Source organism: Scardinius erythrophthalmus (assembly GCF_964197995.2).
Source record: "Scardinius erythrophthalmus genome assembly, chromosome: 12".
Classification (NCBI taxonomy): Eukaryota; Metazoa; Chordata; class Actinopteri; order Cypriniformes; family Leuciscidae; genus Scardinius; species Scardinius erythrophthalmus.
Window position 1 is genome coordinate 3,103,579 of NC_138232.1, and position 13,820 is coordinate 3,117,398.

The following is a 13,820-nucleotide window of genomic DNA, read 5'->3' on the forward strand; positions in this document are numbered from 1 at the left end:
TCATGAAACGTATTTTTTTATTAATATCATCTGCAAGTAGTTTTTAAGAAAGTATACTTTTAACAGTTGAAGTAAGTGCACATTGAATGCAAGTAAGCACACGGGTAGTCAGTGAAATGTTGCATTGCTCAGTTCTCTCTGGTTGTGCATGTGATTTGCATGCACTGAAAGCACGCAGCTCGAGTGGTTTTAATGCAGTGTGATCCCTACACTACAACAGGCCAGATGTGTTACCTGGGAACTGAGTCCCTCATAAGAATGATTCTGGGAGGTCCACCAGCTGTCCCCATCCATGACCCACGTCTCGGGGCAGCGCTCCAGGGGTGAAGGGTCCGGCAGACCCGGCAGCAGAGATGGGGGGATGGGTAGGATGAGGAATTGGGAACCGATGGGGCGAATGTCTGAACGAAGGGGGTCGATTACACATAAGTCGGGGCTTTTTTTGGGTGGGAGAGGCGATCCTTCCATACAAGCTGGCATGAAAGGTGGCTTTCTCCTGTTGGAGGCTGTCATGTGGAAAGCAGAGCCCACCATGGCAGGCGGTTAGTGTTACACACACACACACACACACACACACGGTGGCCAGGAACACGCGGCCGAGCTCGGGCTGGGCTTTTTAATAACAGAAGCCCATAAATTAAAAGTCTATCTGCAGGATGGGGAAACTGATAGCTTGGTGTTACTCCGAGAGAGGAGGCCTTTCCGTTGTCCGCGCTAATCCGTTTTACACTTCTCTTTGCAGTATTTCCTGGACAAACAAGCATCGTCATGTTTCTGGCTGAAAGGCAAAGAGGAAAAGAATACAATTATTTAGAAATTATTCAGTTTGAATAATATATGTAAATATATGGATTTTCCACACTGTGTTTTGTGTGTGCTAATCCGTTTTACACTTTTCTTTGCTGTGTTTTCGGTAACACTTTATTTTAAGGTGACGTACTTACTATAGTAATAACAGTAAATGATGCATTATTACAAGTAACTAACCCTAAACCAAACCCTAACAGTAACTCTATAGTTAGTGCTTGTAGTTAATTAGTATTATTCAGTTCTTAGAGTACAATGTAACTACGTCAGCTTAAAATAAAGGGTAACACTTTATTTTAGTGTCCTTGTTACATATGTTACATGTACTTACCATAGTACTTACAACAGTAAATGATGCATAATTACATGCAACTAACCCTCAACCAAACCCTAACCCTATAGTAAGTACATGTAGTTGCTTAATATTACTCAGTACTTAAATATATAATTACACTGTAACAATGACACCTTAAAATAAAGTGCAACCATATTTTCTGGACAAGTATTGTCATGACTGAGGAACTTGGAAAGTTTGCAAAAATAAGTAAGCATGCAACTTTTTTCTTTTACAAAGAACGAAATGTTTCAACATGGAATGGCATTATGGTTATATTGTGCAATGGATTATGCTATACAGTGATAGATATATTTACATAAATATGGAGTAAACCAAAGAGAGAGAAAAAACAGCTGCTTTATAATATTAGTTTGACTGTTTGGAGCCACATTTTGTGTTACGTAACGTGAAGCTGTTTTTGCACTGATGTCAGACTTCTTTTGTTTAGAATAATCTTATCTTTTGGTTTGCGTCCATCAAGTTCCAAATAAAAAGAAAATAATCAAAGTGCCTTTCATTTATACAATTTTTTAATTTATTAGATTTTCCAAAAGTAGGGGCTTAGGTTACGTAACACATAAACCATTTTTAGTTCCCAGCAAAAATAACTAGGCCTATATCTCTCGTGATTGATACCTTTACCATTATCATGGATTTGGCCGCTTACGTCAATAACGTACATGACATCATTGCGCATATATCTTCATTGTGTCCGTGCAACACTTATCAGGGTTCCCATGCTCTGCTGCGCTCCAGAATTGATGAAATCCCGGGACAGTGATGTAAGCGCCGCTGCATCTCAAGAGACCATTACTAGGCTGTTATACCCCCCCTCCATCGCTCCATTAGTGAGCTAAAGAGCAGACGCGTGTGGCCGGACGGCTTTATTTACGACAGTCTGAGTTCAAAGGCTGCAGACAGGCTCGAGCCCGAAGGCAAGTGGCCGTAGATGGGCTGTTCAGTGTGTGTGTGTGTGTGTTTCAGATGGAAAACAACATTTAGTGCATCAGTTGAAATACTCCCAAAGCGAGCACAGCAAGTGCCCTCAAGTTCAACACAAGCTAGAGTAAGTTTGACGTTCAGATTAGAATATTTACCTAATGTCAAGTGTATCTTTGAACTATAACGTAGTCTCAACGATAATCTGTGAATAAGTTGATTTCAGTTGTCGCATCGTGAGAATGTACAGGAAAAACAAGAGCTCAAAATTTCCACTGCATTTACAGCACTTTGTGTTATCAAGGCATTTATCAGCAACTGTCAGGCATTGAGATTAAAACTTTGATTTGCAAAATATACGCAAGCAAACTCTTAGCCAATCAGCAGAGTTTAAATTTTGAATGCAAAAGAAAAACTTGTAGAGCTTTTGGTAGTGAAAAATTGCTTGCAAAAACTTTGTTGCACAATAAAAGACACATAATATGTTTAAAAATGGGGTGTATTTTGTGTCTCTATTGTAGGTTTGATTTTACAGGTTTTAGGTTTTAGATTTTAGGTTTGACAGTTGTCCCTCAAAACACATGCATTTCTCAATGTTTAATCTGAATATTAAACTGGGACACAGGAAAGAAAGGCAAAAATTACACACTTTGACTTCAATCGTGGAAGATTGTCTTAAATGAAATGCCTTACTGAGCAAGGAAACATAACTTTCATAGACTGATGGCATGTTTTCAGTTCACAACATTGTAAATCTAACTACATTTTGTTAATATGCAATGCACATATATATATATATATATATATAATATATATATATATATATATATATATATATATGAGAACTGCTCATGGGCCTATATATATATACATATATATATATATATATATATATATATATATATATGAGAACTGCTCATGGGCATATATATATATATATATATATATATATATATATATATATAAGGAAACGTGTGCAGAGCATGCTGTAGGCTATATATAGAGCATCTGTTGCTCAATACTGTACAGTAATGTTATTCTGTATTGAATACACACTTAATCAATATTAGGTTACAGACTAGTTAAAGTTGCTGTGCGGGTGTTTCTAATACAACGGCTGAGGGAAATTTTTGCAAATTTGCCATCTTTCTCTCTTCTGCTCACTGTAATCAATCTCCCAGTTATTTTTTTTCCCTTTTTTGTAAAGTCCTAGAAATGCTGTCGTGGATTTTTTCCTTTTGCTTTTGGGAACGCAAAAATGATATCTGTTGTAGTTTCCGTGCACCGCTACAGAAGTTTACCCAACGGCTTCTTGGAACCCTGTACATGTGAAAAGGGTCCATGTTCAAGCAGTTCTCCGGTTTGTAGCAGGAATACCTGGCCCGTTGAGTTTGGAGGAAATGAAAGGGCAGATGCTGCTCGCGGTCTGTCTGGACTCACGGTGGAAACACGAGGGCTGCAGAAGTGCTGCATTGTTTGAGCGAGGTCATAGTGTCTCGCGGTATCCCTTCAGGCGATGCAGCGGTCACCCGCGCCATATGGGACATAGCCCTCAGCTACCGTCCAGAGAGCAGTTTGGTGGCTTTGATTGAACGGTTGAGATGACTGTTCGGGTTGGAGAGCTCGCTCTAGATCAGACAGCCATATGGCAAAGCTACGGCTCATGATTTGTTTCAAAGACAGCCGACCTGCTCTCTTAACCCCGTCATAATGCTCCTGTCAGGGCATCCAGGGTATAGAGCAACAGTAGGTTCTGGAAGTAAAAACTCGTTCATTTTCTCCACAGGGAAATTGATTTTTACCGATAACTTAGGCTGTTAATCAATGCTATATGCTTTTGTTAGTCGCCAGCCCCTATTTCAACTTATTTCTAAAATAATTGTTTAACAGCGAGATTCCTGGTGGAAAACTACATTACCCATGATTCTGCAGAGAAATCTCCACCAATCAGAGAATCAGAGAACTCTTTAGCTCCGCCCACTCATGTAAATATAATGTAATGGTAAATGTATCTATTTAACTTTATTTTTATGTCAGTCTTAGTTTGAATAATTTTAGTGCTTCATCTTAAAATTATTTTATTTCATTTGCCAGGGCAACATTTCTCATTTTCGTTAAGTTTGTTTATTTCAGCTTTATTTTAACGTTAATATAGAATCTCAATATATATTTATTTCATTATTTATGTGCATATTTTGCAATAAACTTACATAATCAACATCTTTAAATCAATAGTTTTTACACAAAAAAATTTACGCCTTTTTTTAAAAGATTTGCTTATTTCAAATAATAGTAAAGTTCCATCAAAATAATTGAATAATCCTTACACATTTTAATTGAATAATTGATTAAGGATTGTTCAATTATTCAATTAAGAAATTGTAAGGACTATTAAATTCAATTTGATGGAATTTTACTATTAATTGAAATGCGTGAATCTTAAAAAGAAGTTTATTTCTCTATCATTTTTTTTTTTTTTTATTGGCATGTGCAATGCTTCATGGGATTGTAGTTTTTTCCCTTATTAAAGGTGTTTTTGTATGATGTTCAAATACTTTTCTGCTTCGAATCAAAGTTTGTGTTGCACTTGGTTCATAACTCTTTCAAAAAGACTTTTAAAAATCTCTACGGCGAAATACTTCCAGGGCCGCCACTATTGAGGGCTTCATCTTGTGACGAGTGTTCGTCAACTGGTTTAGTTTGGCGACCACGTGCATGCTGGGTAAAAAGAGAGAAACACCACGTGATGTATGATGTAAGGCGTTGTGTGGAATACGATAGCCGTGAAAGACGCCAGCGCTAGCAGAACAGCGGCGAGGCCAGGTGAAGCGTCGTGCCCCGTCCAGGGTTTGTTTTAGCTCAGTTTACCACTGAACGGGGGTAGAGCGTTCTTTCCCATGCCCTCTCACTCCGGGACACACTCATACCAGGAAACACACTGCGCATCACAGGAACTCTGGGAGGAAGTCAGGATTGCACTGGGCGGCCCGTGTCAGCCGTCTCTCTCTCTCTCTAGCCACGTTTGTTTTCTTGGGAAAGGTTTTGTTAGGAGTGGTGCGTCAGCAGAGCAGGTGTGATGAAACACCAGTGTGAACCGCTGCGTCTCTGACCCGCAGGACAGCTCCTTCTGTTTTCTGAAAACAAGCACAAATGTCCGAGAGCCTGTTTATATCAGAATCAAGGGATCATCTACTCACCCTCATGATGTTGTTAGAAAATCATGTTTTTTTTTTTGTGAGACACAAAATGAGTTATTTAGCATAATATTTGTACCATTTTAGTATTATTTAAATACAGTATTTATTAGCATTTTCAATTATCTTTTATTTTCTATGTTTTCCGTTTTCAAGCTTTAGTAATTTTGTTGTCCTTTTGTCATTTTTATTATTTATTTGTTTTTAGATATTTTTATTTTTTTTAATTGAGTACTTTTACTATATTTTTGTTAGTTGCCAAGGTGAAATCTCTCATTTTCGTTTAAGTTGAAATTTTTTATCTAATATCATTTCAGTTAATGAAAACTATTTTTAATTGTTTTAATTTTAACAATCAACACTGGTTGATGCTGCTGCCTTCTTATATAATTATAGTGTAGAATAAATAAAATCATCAAAAGTCTGTCAATGTAACTCATGCACTTTTTTCAAGTACGATTAGCTCTCGAATCTTGTTCATGTTTACATAAAATCAATATATATGTAGAAGTTTGCATACAGTGAAATGTTTCAATCTGAACATAGCATATAAAAACAGAAAACTATTGATGTGAAATGGTCAATGCCCATCTTTAAGAAAATTAAACATGCACTTTTTTTTCTTTCCAGGACAATCAATAGTGGTCTTAGACTTTATGTTTATACTGTTGGTGGAAACTGTTTTGTTTACGATACATTTGTAATTACCCAATATTTGACCATTTTGGATTGATCAGCCAGGCCTATGAGGATTTTGTATCACAAGTAAATTTGTAAAATAAGCTTTCTTTTCATTTCAGCAAGTTTGCATGCATCTCATTTTTAGTATGTATATACTGGTATTATGTTGACTTTTTAGATAAATCGTAACTTATCAGCCATTGAAAAGCTCAAATCGATCAAATACCATCACATGATCATCCAAAATTACCATCCATTTCTTAAAGGGGTGGTTGATTATGATTTGACTTTTCTAACTTTAGTTAGTGTGTAATGTTGCTGCTCAAAGTTCAAAGCAAAGGGAGATATTTGCTTTTAAAGAAATTGCTTTTTAAGGACTACAACAAACGGCTGGTAGAGACTACACCACATTCCTCCTGGGTTAGTGAGATCACAAACCCTAGAATTTACATAAACCCTGGATTTATAGATTATCAAGACAGAATATGCTAATCAATGACTAGAAGATAACCACACATAAGCTAACCATTTAGAAATGTCCTGTTGCTTTCTACATGTTGTCACTTCTTCTTGAGTCTCTCCATCATTATCTGAATCCGGTTTGAACATAAAAGGCTGAAATTTTCAGTGCATGTGTGCGAGTGCAAGCTGTTGAAGCTCCGCCCCCTGTGCCGGGAGCAGCAGCTCATTTGCATTTAAAGGAACAGTCACAAAACGGTGTGTTTTTTTGAGCTAAAAGAGTATTTTGAGCTAAAACTTCACACACACACTCTGGGGACATCAGAGACTTATTTTACATCTTGTGAAAAAGGCATTATGCCACCCCTTTAAGGGGTAAAAAGTTTCACTTTAATTATTGCAGCTTTACTATCGTTATAACAGTCACATGATATGTTTTTTTCAATCTTAAGCACGCCGTACTGTAGTGTCGCAACTGTTTACTGAGAAAACACAGTGAGCTGTAGCGAGAGATTGTCTTTGTTTGTTTTAAACATTTGCTGGGTGCCGCCCCGGCCGCAGACGCCAAACATCGCTCACCTCGCTCAGTCTGAACTGTCAGATTAATCAAAAAACATCTCGATGTGTGTTAGAGTTCAGCTGGGATGTAAATCACACATGCACATGCCCACTCTTGCGTGATCGCATGAAAGCTCTCGTTTTAGGTGTTATTCCATCTCTGCTCCTGACAGCAGCTGTGTCTGACAGATGGAGGAGCCCTGAGGGACGACGTTTAGAGGAAGACAACATCTTTGTGCTTCTATTCAGTCAGACGCGACCTTACGCAAGCGTGTGTCTTAGTCTAAGATGTGGATCTGTGGCCAGTTGAATAAACTGTTAAGACTATAAGTTAGTCATCCAATTTTATTCTTTAAGACTGTTAATAACTTTTTAAAGTCAGTAACATAAAAACGTAGATTGGTCTAATTTGACACCGAACAGTAAGACTGATTACCCCTAACTAACTTCTAGTTGATCATACTAGTTGTTAAGACACAGTCTTAACATAATGGCTATGTTTATGCAACTGGCCCCAGGTCTTGGCATCATGAGATATTTATTCTGGTACCACAGTAGTTTTATCAAACGTTAATCAAATAAGATCCGATGATCCGAGAGAACTAGACTTTACTTAAATACAAGCACGGTTTTCTGTCTTGTCTTGACGCGTTTCCAATGGGAAGTTGGAGTCATATCGCAATCCAAAGTCAGAGATCACAAACATTTCTCATCAGATGATCTGAACTGCAATCCATTTTTATTTTATAGCTCTGTCTCATTTGTGTCCAAGTTATTCTTGGTCCAAGGTCTCAGATAAAGACTCTACCTGAACTAAACTGAGCTGAATACTGTTGTCTTCTGTAGAGATGCTTATAGCTCAATTGAACTCATTTCAGAATTGATGCACTTTACACAAAACAACTGAATCAACGCTGAACTGAATTGAGCTGAATAATGTCACTATTGTCTTTTTTTAGAGCTGCGTTACAGCAGAATTTGAATCTGTCTCGTGTTTGATGAAGTTTGCATCATTTATTCTGTTATTCTCCTGTGAAGCTTCTTTGAAACAATCTGTTTTGTATAAAGCGCTGTATAAATAAAGGTGAGATGACTCGACACATTTGAAACGTGAAAGAGATAACAACCTCTGAGCAAAAAAAAAAAAAAATCCTCTGGGTTAGCAAAAAAAAAAATCAACCAAGGTTATTGCCATGTTTCACCCGCATCTCCTCTCATTTGTATTCATGCAAACTATACCCACATACATTTACCACACCTTGACTTTCCCAGCACAGAACAGGGACAGTTGCATTTCTTACATTTCAGGTGCGAGAACAACCATGGTTTTCCCCCCGTCCTGAACTCCTGCCACGTCGTGCTGCCTGCGGTTTATTATGCCAAATTATGCCAGGTTCAGAAAGCAGGTTAGGCATTGTTCTGTTCCAGGAACACAGTCCTACCGAGCCGGTTTATACAAACAAGCGCTCCACTGTTGTCTGTATCGCAGAATTCTAATTATGTGTGTTTTTGGAAACCGCAGGTGTCTCGTCATTGAGAAACTGTCCGTTCACCTTTTTTTGTGTGTGTGTGTGTGTGTGTGTGTAAGGCATGATTAGACATGAATTGCGCTTTGTGCATTTTTTATGTTCTGGGTACTTCTTCATATTTTACTTTCGAGATGCGTGCTGTTGGACCGAAGCCCGATGTGCTTTTTAGCTCACGTATTCCTAACAAACAGGTCTGTCATTTTTCAGGAGAGCTGACAGCTGAACGTGTGCAGGCGGAAGTACAGCGACAGACAGAGACAGGTCGGGATGAACTTCACACTTCACAGTTTAGATTTAATGAACTTCCTCTATAGAGCATTCATGCTGATTCAGATATTAACTGTTTAACATGTTTCTTTTGTTCACATGCAGGAGCCACTCGAGCTACACATCCGTTTATTACACATCCATAGGCCATGTGAGTGATGAACACTGCGAAATCATCATCCTCAAGATGCATTTACTTAAGAAGCAAAAATCATATTTTAGAAGTGTTTTAAACTTGAATTAAGTTTATTTTTCTTACCCCATTGGCATTTTATTCACGAGAAGAACAAATGTCTGTGCAAATTCATTCACTTCAAGGTGACAAATGACATATATAGATATGTGGAGATTTCTGTTGGTGAATTTTAATTCAGCAATGTAGACCAACATTTATTTATTTTTCGAAATCCACTTAATGATTCCGGTGCCACAACAATGGAAAAATTTTGAAAGACTTATTTTGTCCAATTTATTAAAAAGACCCGGCTCATAAGAGCCATTCTTTCCTGAATTAGATTCCACTTAATGATTTGATTAATGATTCTTTTAGTACTTTTTTAAGAATTGATAACTCATGAGTTTGAGACCAATTCATACATTTGATTCATTAAAAAACAACCTGTTCATAAGAGTCATTTGCTCTTGAATTGGATTCCACTTAATGATTCCAATTCTTTAACGGTTCCATTAATGATGTGTTTAGTACTTTTGAAGAATTGCTAACAAACTTTTGAGATGGATTTGGACAGAAAGCAAAGTTTGTTTGTTTTAAGTCTGATTCATAAACAAATGACTCTCGTGAAATGGTTCTTTTTTATTAATTGATCATGAATCAATCTCAAATCGGCTCATATGATTCACTTGTTCACAGATTGGATTCCATTAATGATTCAATTATCCAATTACATGAACAATTGTTTTCTTTTAGTAATTTTAGAAATAGAGTTTGAGTAAGGGTTATTATAGTTAACTAAAGCTGTAAAAAAAATGTTTACTAAAAATTAAATTAAATATAAAAATTATTTTATTTGAGCTTTTCATTTAGTTTAACTTGATGTACTAAAACAACTAAAAACTGTAATAAAAATAATAAAAACTATAAAAAAATTGTAAATCCACACAACAAAATTAATAAAACTTTATTAAATTAGTGTCTCAATATTAGTAAAATAACACTTGCGTGAGACTGTCAGTCTTTCTGATGAATCCATTAAAAAGAACCAGTTCATAAGACTCATAAGAGAGAGAGTGTGTGTGTGTGTGTGTGTGTGTGTGTGTGTGTGTGTGTGTGTGTGTGTGTGTGTGTGTGTGTGTGTGTGTGTGTGTGTGTGTGTGTGTGTGTGTGTGTGTGTGTGTGTGTGTGTGTGTGTGTGTTATTGAGAACATTGCATTAGAAATATGTTGTCTGTTTATTGTAAAGAGTCAGTTTCTCTAACGACAGCTCTTTGTTTTCTCAGACCAGCTGTCCTCAGATCAGTCATGGCTGCTTACGGACAGACGCAGTACAGCCCTGCGTTACAGCCGACGGGCCCTTACACACCATACACACATCACACACAGGGCTACAGCATGGCGTCCTACAGTGAGTTCTCAGTGTCCTTTCACAACCACCCTACAGAGTGCACATCACAGCTGGTCTGACTGTCTTTCTCTCACCTCATCAGATATTAAAACAGAAGATGGCTTGAGTCATTCCCCGGGACAGAGCAGTTTGCTGGGATACACGTCAAACTTCGGCGGGACGCCACCCGGTCAGGCGCTGTACAGTTACTCCACACACGGTCAGTGTCACAGCCTCATCTGATCTATATGGTATTTCAGAACTTGGATTTGAGCAATAAAGCATCACAGCATGATATGTGCCCATCACTTTATAAAAACGTGCATCTGTGGAACATAAGGCTGTGTTCACACTCGGCATGTGTGTTTGGATTCAAACGAACCCTGGTGCGATTGCTCTGTTAGTGTGGTTCAGTTGAATAAGTGTGAACCATCTGAACCCTTGTGTACTAAACAAGCTGAAAAGATGAGTCTCGCTCCGCTTCCAAACAACTCTGGTGCGGTTCGAATGAAATATGAACACAACACGGACCAGAGACATGTAAACGAACCAAAAACAGGACATGATGCCACAAGATGCGACACTAAAATGGACAGAATGCTCAATCATAGCTGTTTTTTCTCGTCATAGTGGCGATGTTTCCCATCACAGTTCAGTACAGGCATCAGAACCGCGTCTCCTCACTGCAGATCTGTGTGTGTGTGTGTGACTCCTTTACATAAGCTCTTCATGAGTTCTCAGCTGGTCAGAATACCATCATATGTAGCTACGCACATACAACTAGCGCATTTATCCCAGAACACAGCATTGTTTAGATGTTCTGTAAGTTCCATCGCTAAATATATGTCATAAAAGCCGACCAATCAGGTTGTGAACATATCCCTATGCCTTTAGGTCCTGTGTTTAAAATGCCAATGTGAACGCTTAGTGGACCAGGACTAAATGTTTGTTTTTCTTTTTTTGGTCCGGACCAAACGAACCGAACTACAAGTGTGAACACAGCCTAAGTTACCCTGGCTAAGGCTGTCAAGCGTTCCTACTAGTGCTTGTTCTTTAATTGTAATTTGTAACTTTTAACTACTGGCAAAAAATGATAGGCTCGTGATAGGCCCTGCTTTACTTTGCAATCTAAAAAGCAAATATTATTATCTAGTTTTTTAATGACTTTTGCACACTACCGTTCAAAAGTTTGGGGTCGGTACGATTTTTTTAATGTCTTTGAAAGAAGTCTCTTCTGTTCACCAAGGCTGCATTTATTTGATTAAAAATTCTGAAATATTATTACAATTTAAAACAGCTGTTTTCTATGTGAATATACAGTAAAGTGTAATTTATTCCTGTGATCAAAGCTGAATTTTCAGCATCATTACTCCAGTCTTCAGTGTCACATGATCCTTCAGAAATCATTCTAATATGATGATTTGCTGCTCAAGAAACATTATCAATGTTGAAAACAATTGAGCTGCTTCATATTTCTGTGGAAACTGTGATAGATTTCTGAATAGAAAGTTCAAAAGAACAGCATTAATTTGAAACAGAAATCTTTCGTAACATTATACGTGTCTTTAGGGTCACTTTTAAGTGTCCTTAATAAAAGTATTAAATTCTTAAAAAATAAAAACTCTGTCCCCACACTATTACACCATAGTGTATATCAGTAGATGTAAGAGATAATTAACAGACAGCTTTATCGCAGAAAATAACCCAGACATGGAGATCAGGACTATGACAGAAGAAAAAGAGTGTGAGATTAGCACAGAAACTGCTTGCTGAATAGTCAGCAATATATATTATTAACAGCATTATACAGTATAGCATCATTATACAAACATGACTGACCGAATCTCCCATTTAATAAATATTATCAACCAGAACATTATAATATTTTTGCTGATATCGCCTACCTATAAACAAATACACGTTTTTGAACATCTCTGTTTGTTGGATAATTTGCAAAATCCCCACAAAAACACACACACACAGATTTTTAAGCATCTACAGTCGATCCCAAAACCCCCCAACACACACACACACACACACACCTGTTCCCCATTATCCGCGGTCTGGGCTCTGGCGTCAGGCGTCTCTCTCGTTCTCTCAGAAGGTCAGAACCTTTCTCCGTTCCCTTCCACAACACGCTGGCCATTGGAGGAGTGTGTTTGTGTGGGAGTGTGTGTCAGACGGGATCTGAGCGTCGGATCGCAGTCACTTCTGCCCGCAGTCCTGATTTTGCCACCGCAGTGTGAAATTGACCGCTCTCGGTCAAGGTCAAAGGTGAAGTGGCACTAGGCACGTTTTCAGGTTTAAAGGAATCGAATCATTTACTAGTCATCATCATTAACTCACACGCTTTGAAGAGAATTGAAGTTGTTTTGTCATGCTGTGAAAGCATAAGATGAACATAACATCCTAAAAGGACAAAAAATGCTCCACCAACAGACTTTCTATTGACTATAAGTAACTTTAGATAACACTTTATTTTACAGTGTTGGTTAAACGTGTTACATGTAGTTACTGTAGTAATAACTATGAATTACATGCAACTAACCCTAAACCAACCCCTATTCCTAACCCTATAGTAAGTATATGTAGTTAATTATTATTATTACTCAGTACTTAAATATATAATTACACTGTAACACTGACACCTTAAAATAAAGTGTAACCAAACTTTGCAACTACATGTCAACTTATTCTACTAACCTGAACCCTAAAACCTAACAGTCTACTAACTTATTTTAAGGTGTCATTGTTACAGTGTAATTTTATATTTAAGTACTGAGTAATATTAAGCAACTACATGTACTTACTATATGGTTAGGGTAGGGTTAGGGTTTGGTTGAGGGTTAGTTGCATGTAATTATGCCTAATTTACAGTTAATAATATGGTAAGTACATGTAACATATGTAACAAGGACACTGTAAAATAAAGTGTTACCCAGTTTACTAATACTCTAATGAGAGTTAGTTAACATGCTGTTGCAAAGATCCTTATAGTTAGAAGAATGTCTAAAAGGGAACACCAAAATTAAGTGTAACCTAAAGTTTTCTAAAACCATATTATAGCTTTTTGGGAGGCTATTGTGAGGTTATTATAATTTACTAAATGATATTACTATTACTAAAACTATTTAAAAAAAATTATTTGTTAAATGAAATAAAGTTGAAATATGTATTAGAATGTATTTCTTGAATGTATTAGAATAGTATTTCTATGTATTAGAAGTATTGGCTTTGCAACAAATTTAAAAAAGTTTAAGTTGAAGCACTAAAATGTCTAACCGGAAAATAAAAAATAAAAATGAACTAAAACTGAAGTAATGAATTAAACCTAAATTGTAAATGGTAAAAAATAAACATTTTTTTTTTATAAAATTGACAAAAGTACACAGCAAAATTACAAAAAAATTCAACAAAAATGTAATTAAATATATATCTATATTTTTTATATGTTAGACAATCAGACTAAATTTAAATCATTATTCGCT

The 13,820-nt window shown here is 36.9% G+C and overlaps 2 protein-coding genes across 4 annotated transcripts in view; one reads left to right on the forward strand and one right to left on the reverse strand.

Moving 5' to 3' along the window:
* rtf2 (replication termination factor 2) overlaps positions 1 to 534 on the reverse strand; it is a gene marked incomplete at its 5' end in the record, with an annotated part of 87,855 nt that extends 87,321 nt beyond the window's left edge. Inside the window, one exon of the mRNA XM_081379691.1 lies at positions 235 to 534. Coding sequence (XP_081235817.1) covers positions 235 to 534 — 300 coding nt within the window. The remainder of the gene's footprint in view (positions 1 to 234) is intronic.
* eya2 (EYA transcriptional coactivator and phosphatase 2) overlaps positions 1 to 13,820 on the forward strand; it is a 45,767-nt gene that overhangs the window by 6,483 nt on the left and 25,464 nt on the right. For 2 of the 3 annotated variants that reach the window (XM_081380492.1, XM_081380490.1), the window contains exons 2-5: positions 8,712 to 8,765; positions 8,877 to 8,922; positions 10,229 to 10,353; positions 10,436 to 10,552. In XM_081380492.1, coding sequence (XP_081236618.1) covers positions 10,251 to 10,353; positions 10,436 to 10,552 — 220 coding nt within the window. In that variant the 5' untranslated portion in view covers positions 8,712 to 8,765; positions 8,877 to 8,922; positions 10,229 to 10,250. The remainder of the gene's footprint in view (positions 1 to 8,711; positions 8,766 to 8,876; positions 8,923 to 10,228; positions 10,354 to 10,435; positions 10,553 to 13,820) is intronic. The other variant, XM_081380491.1, reaches the window with a different exon arrangement.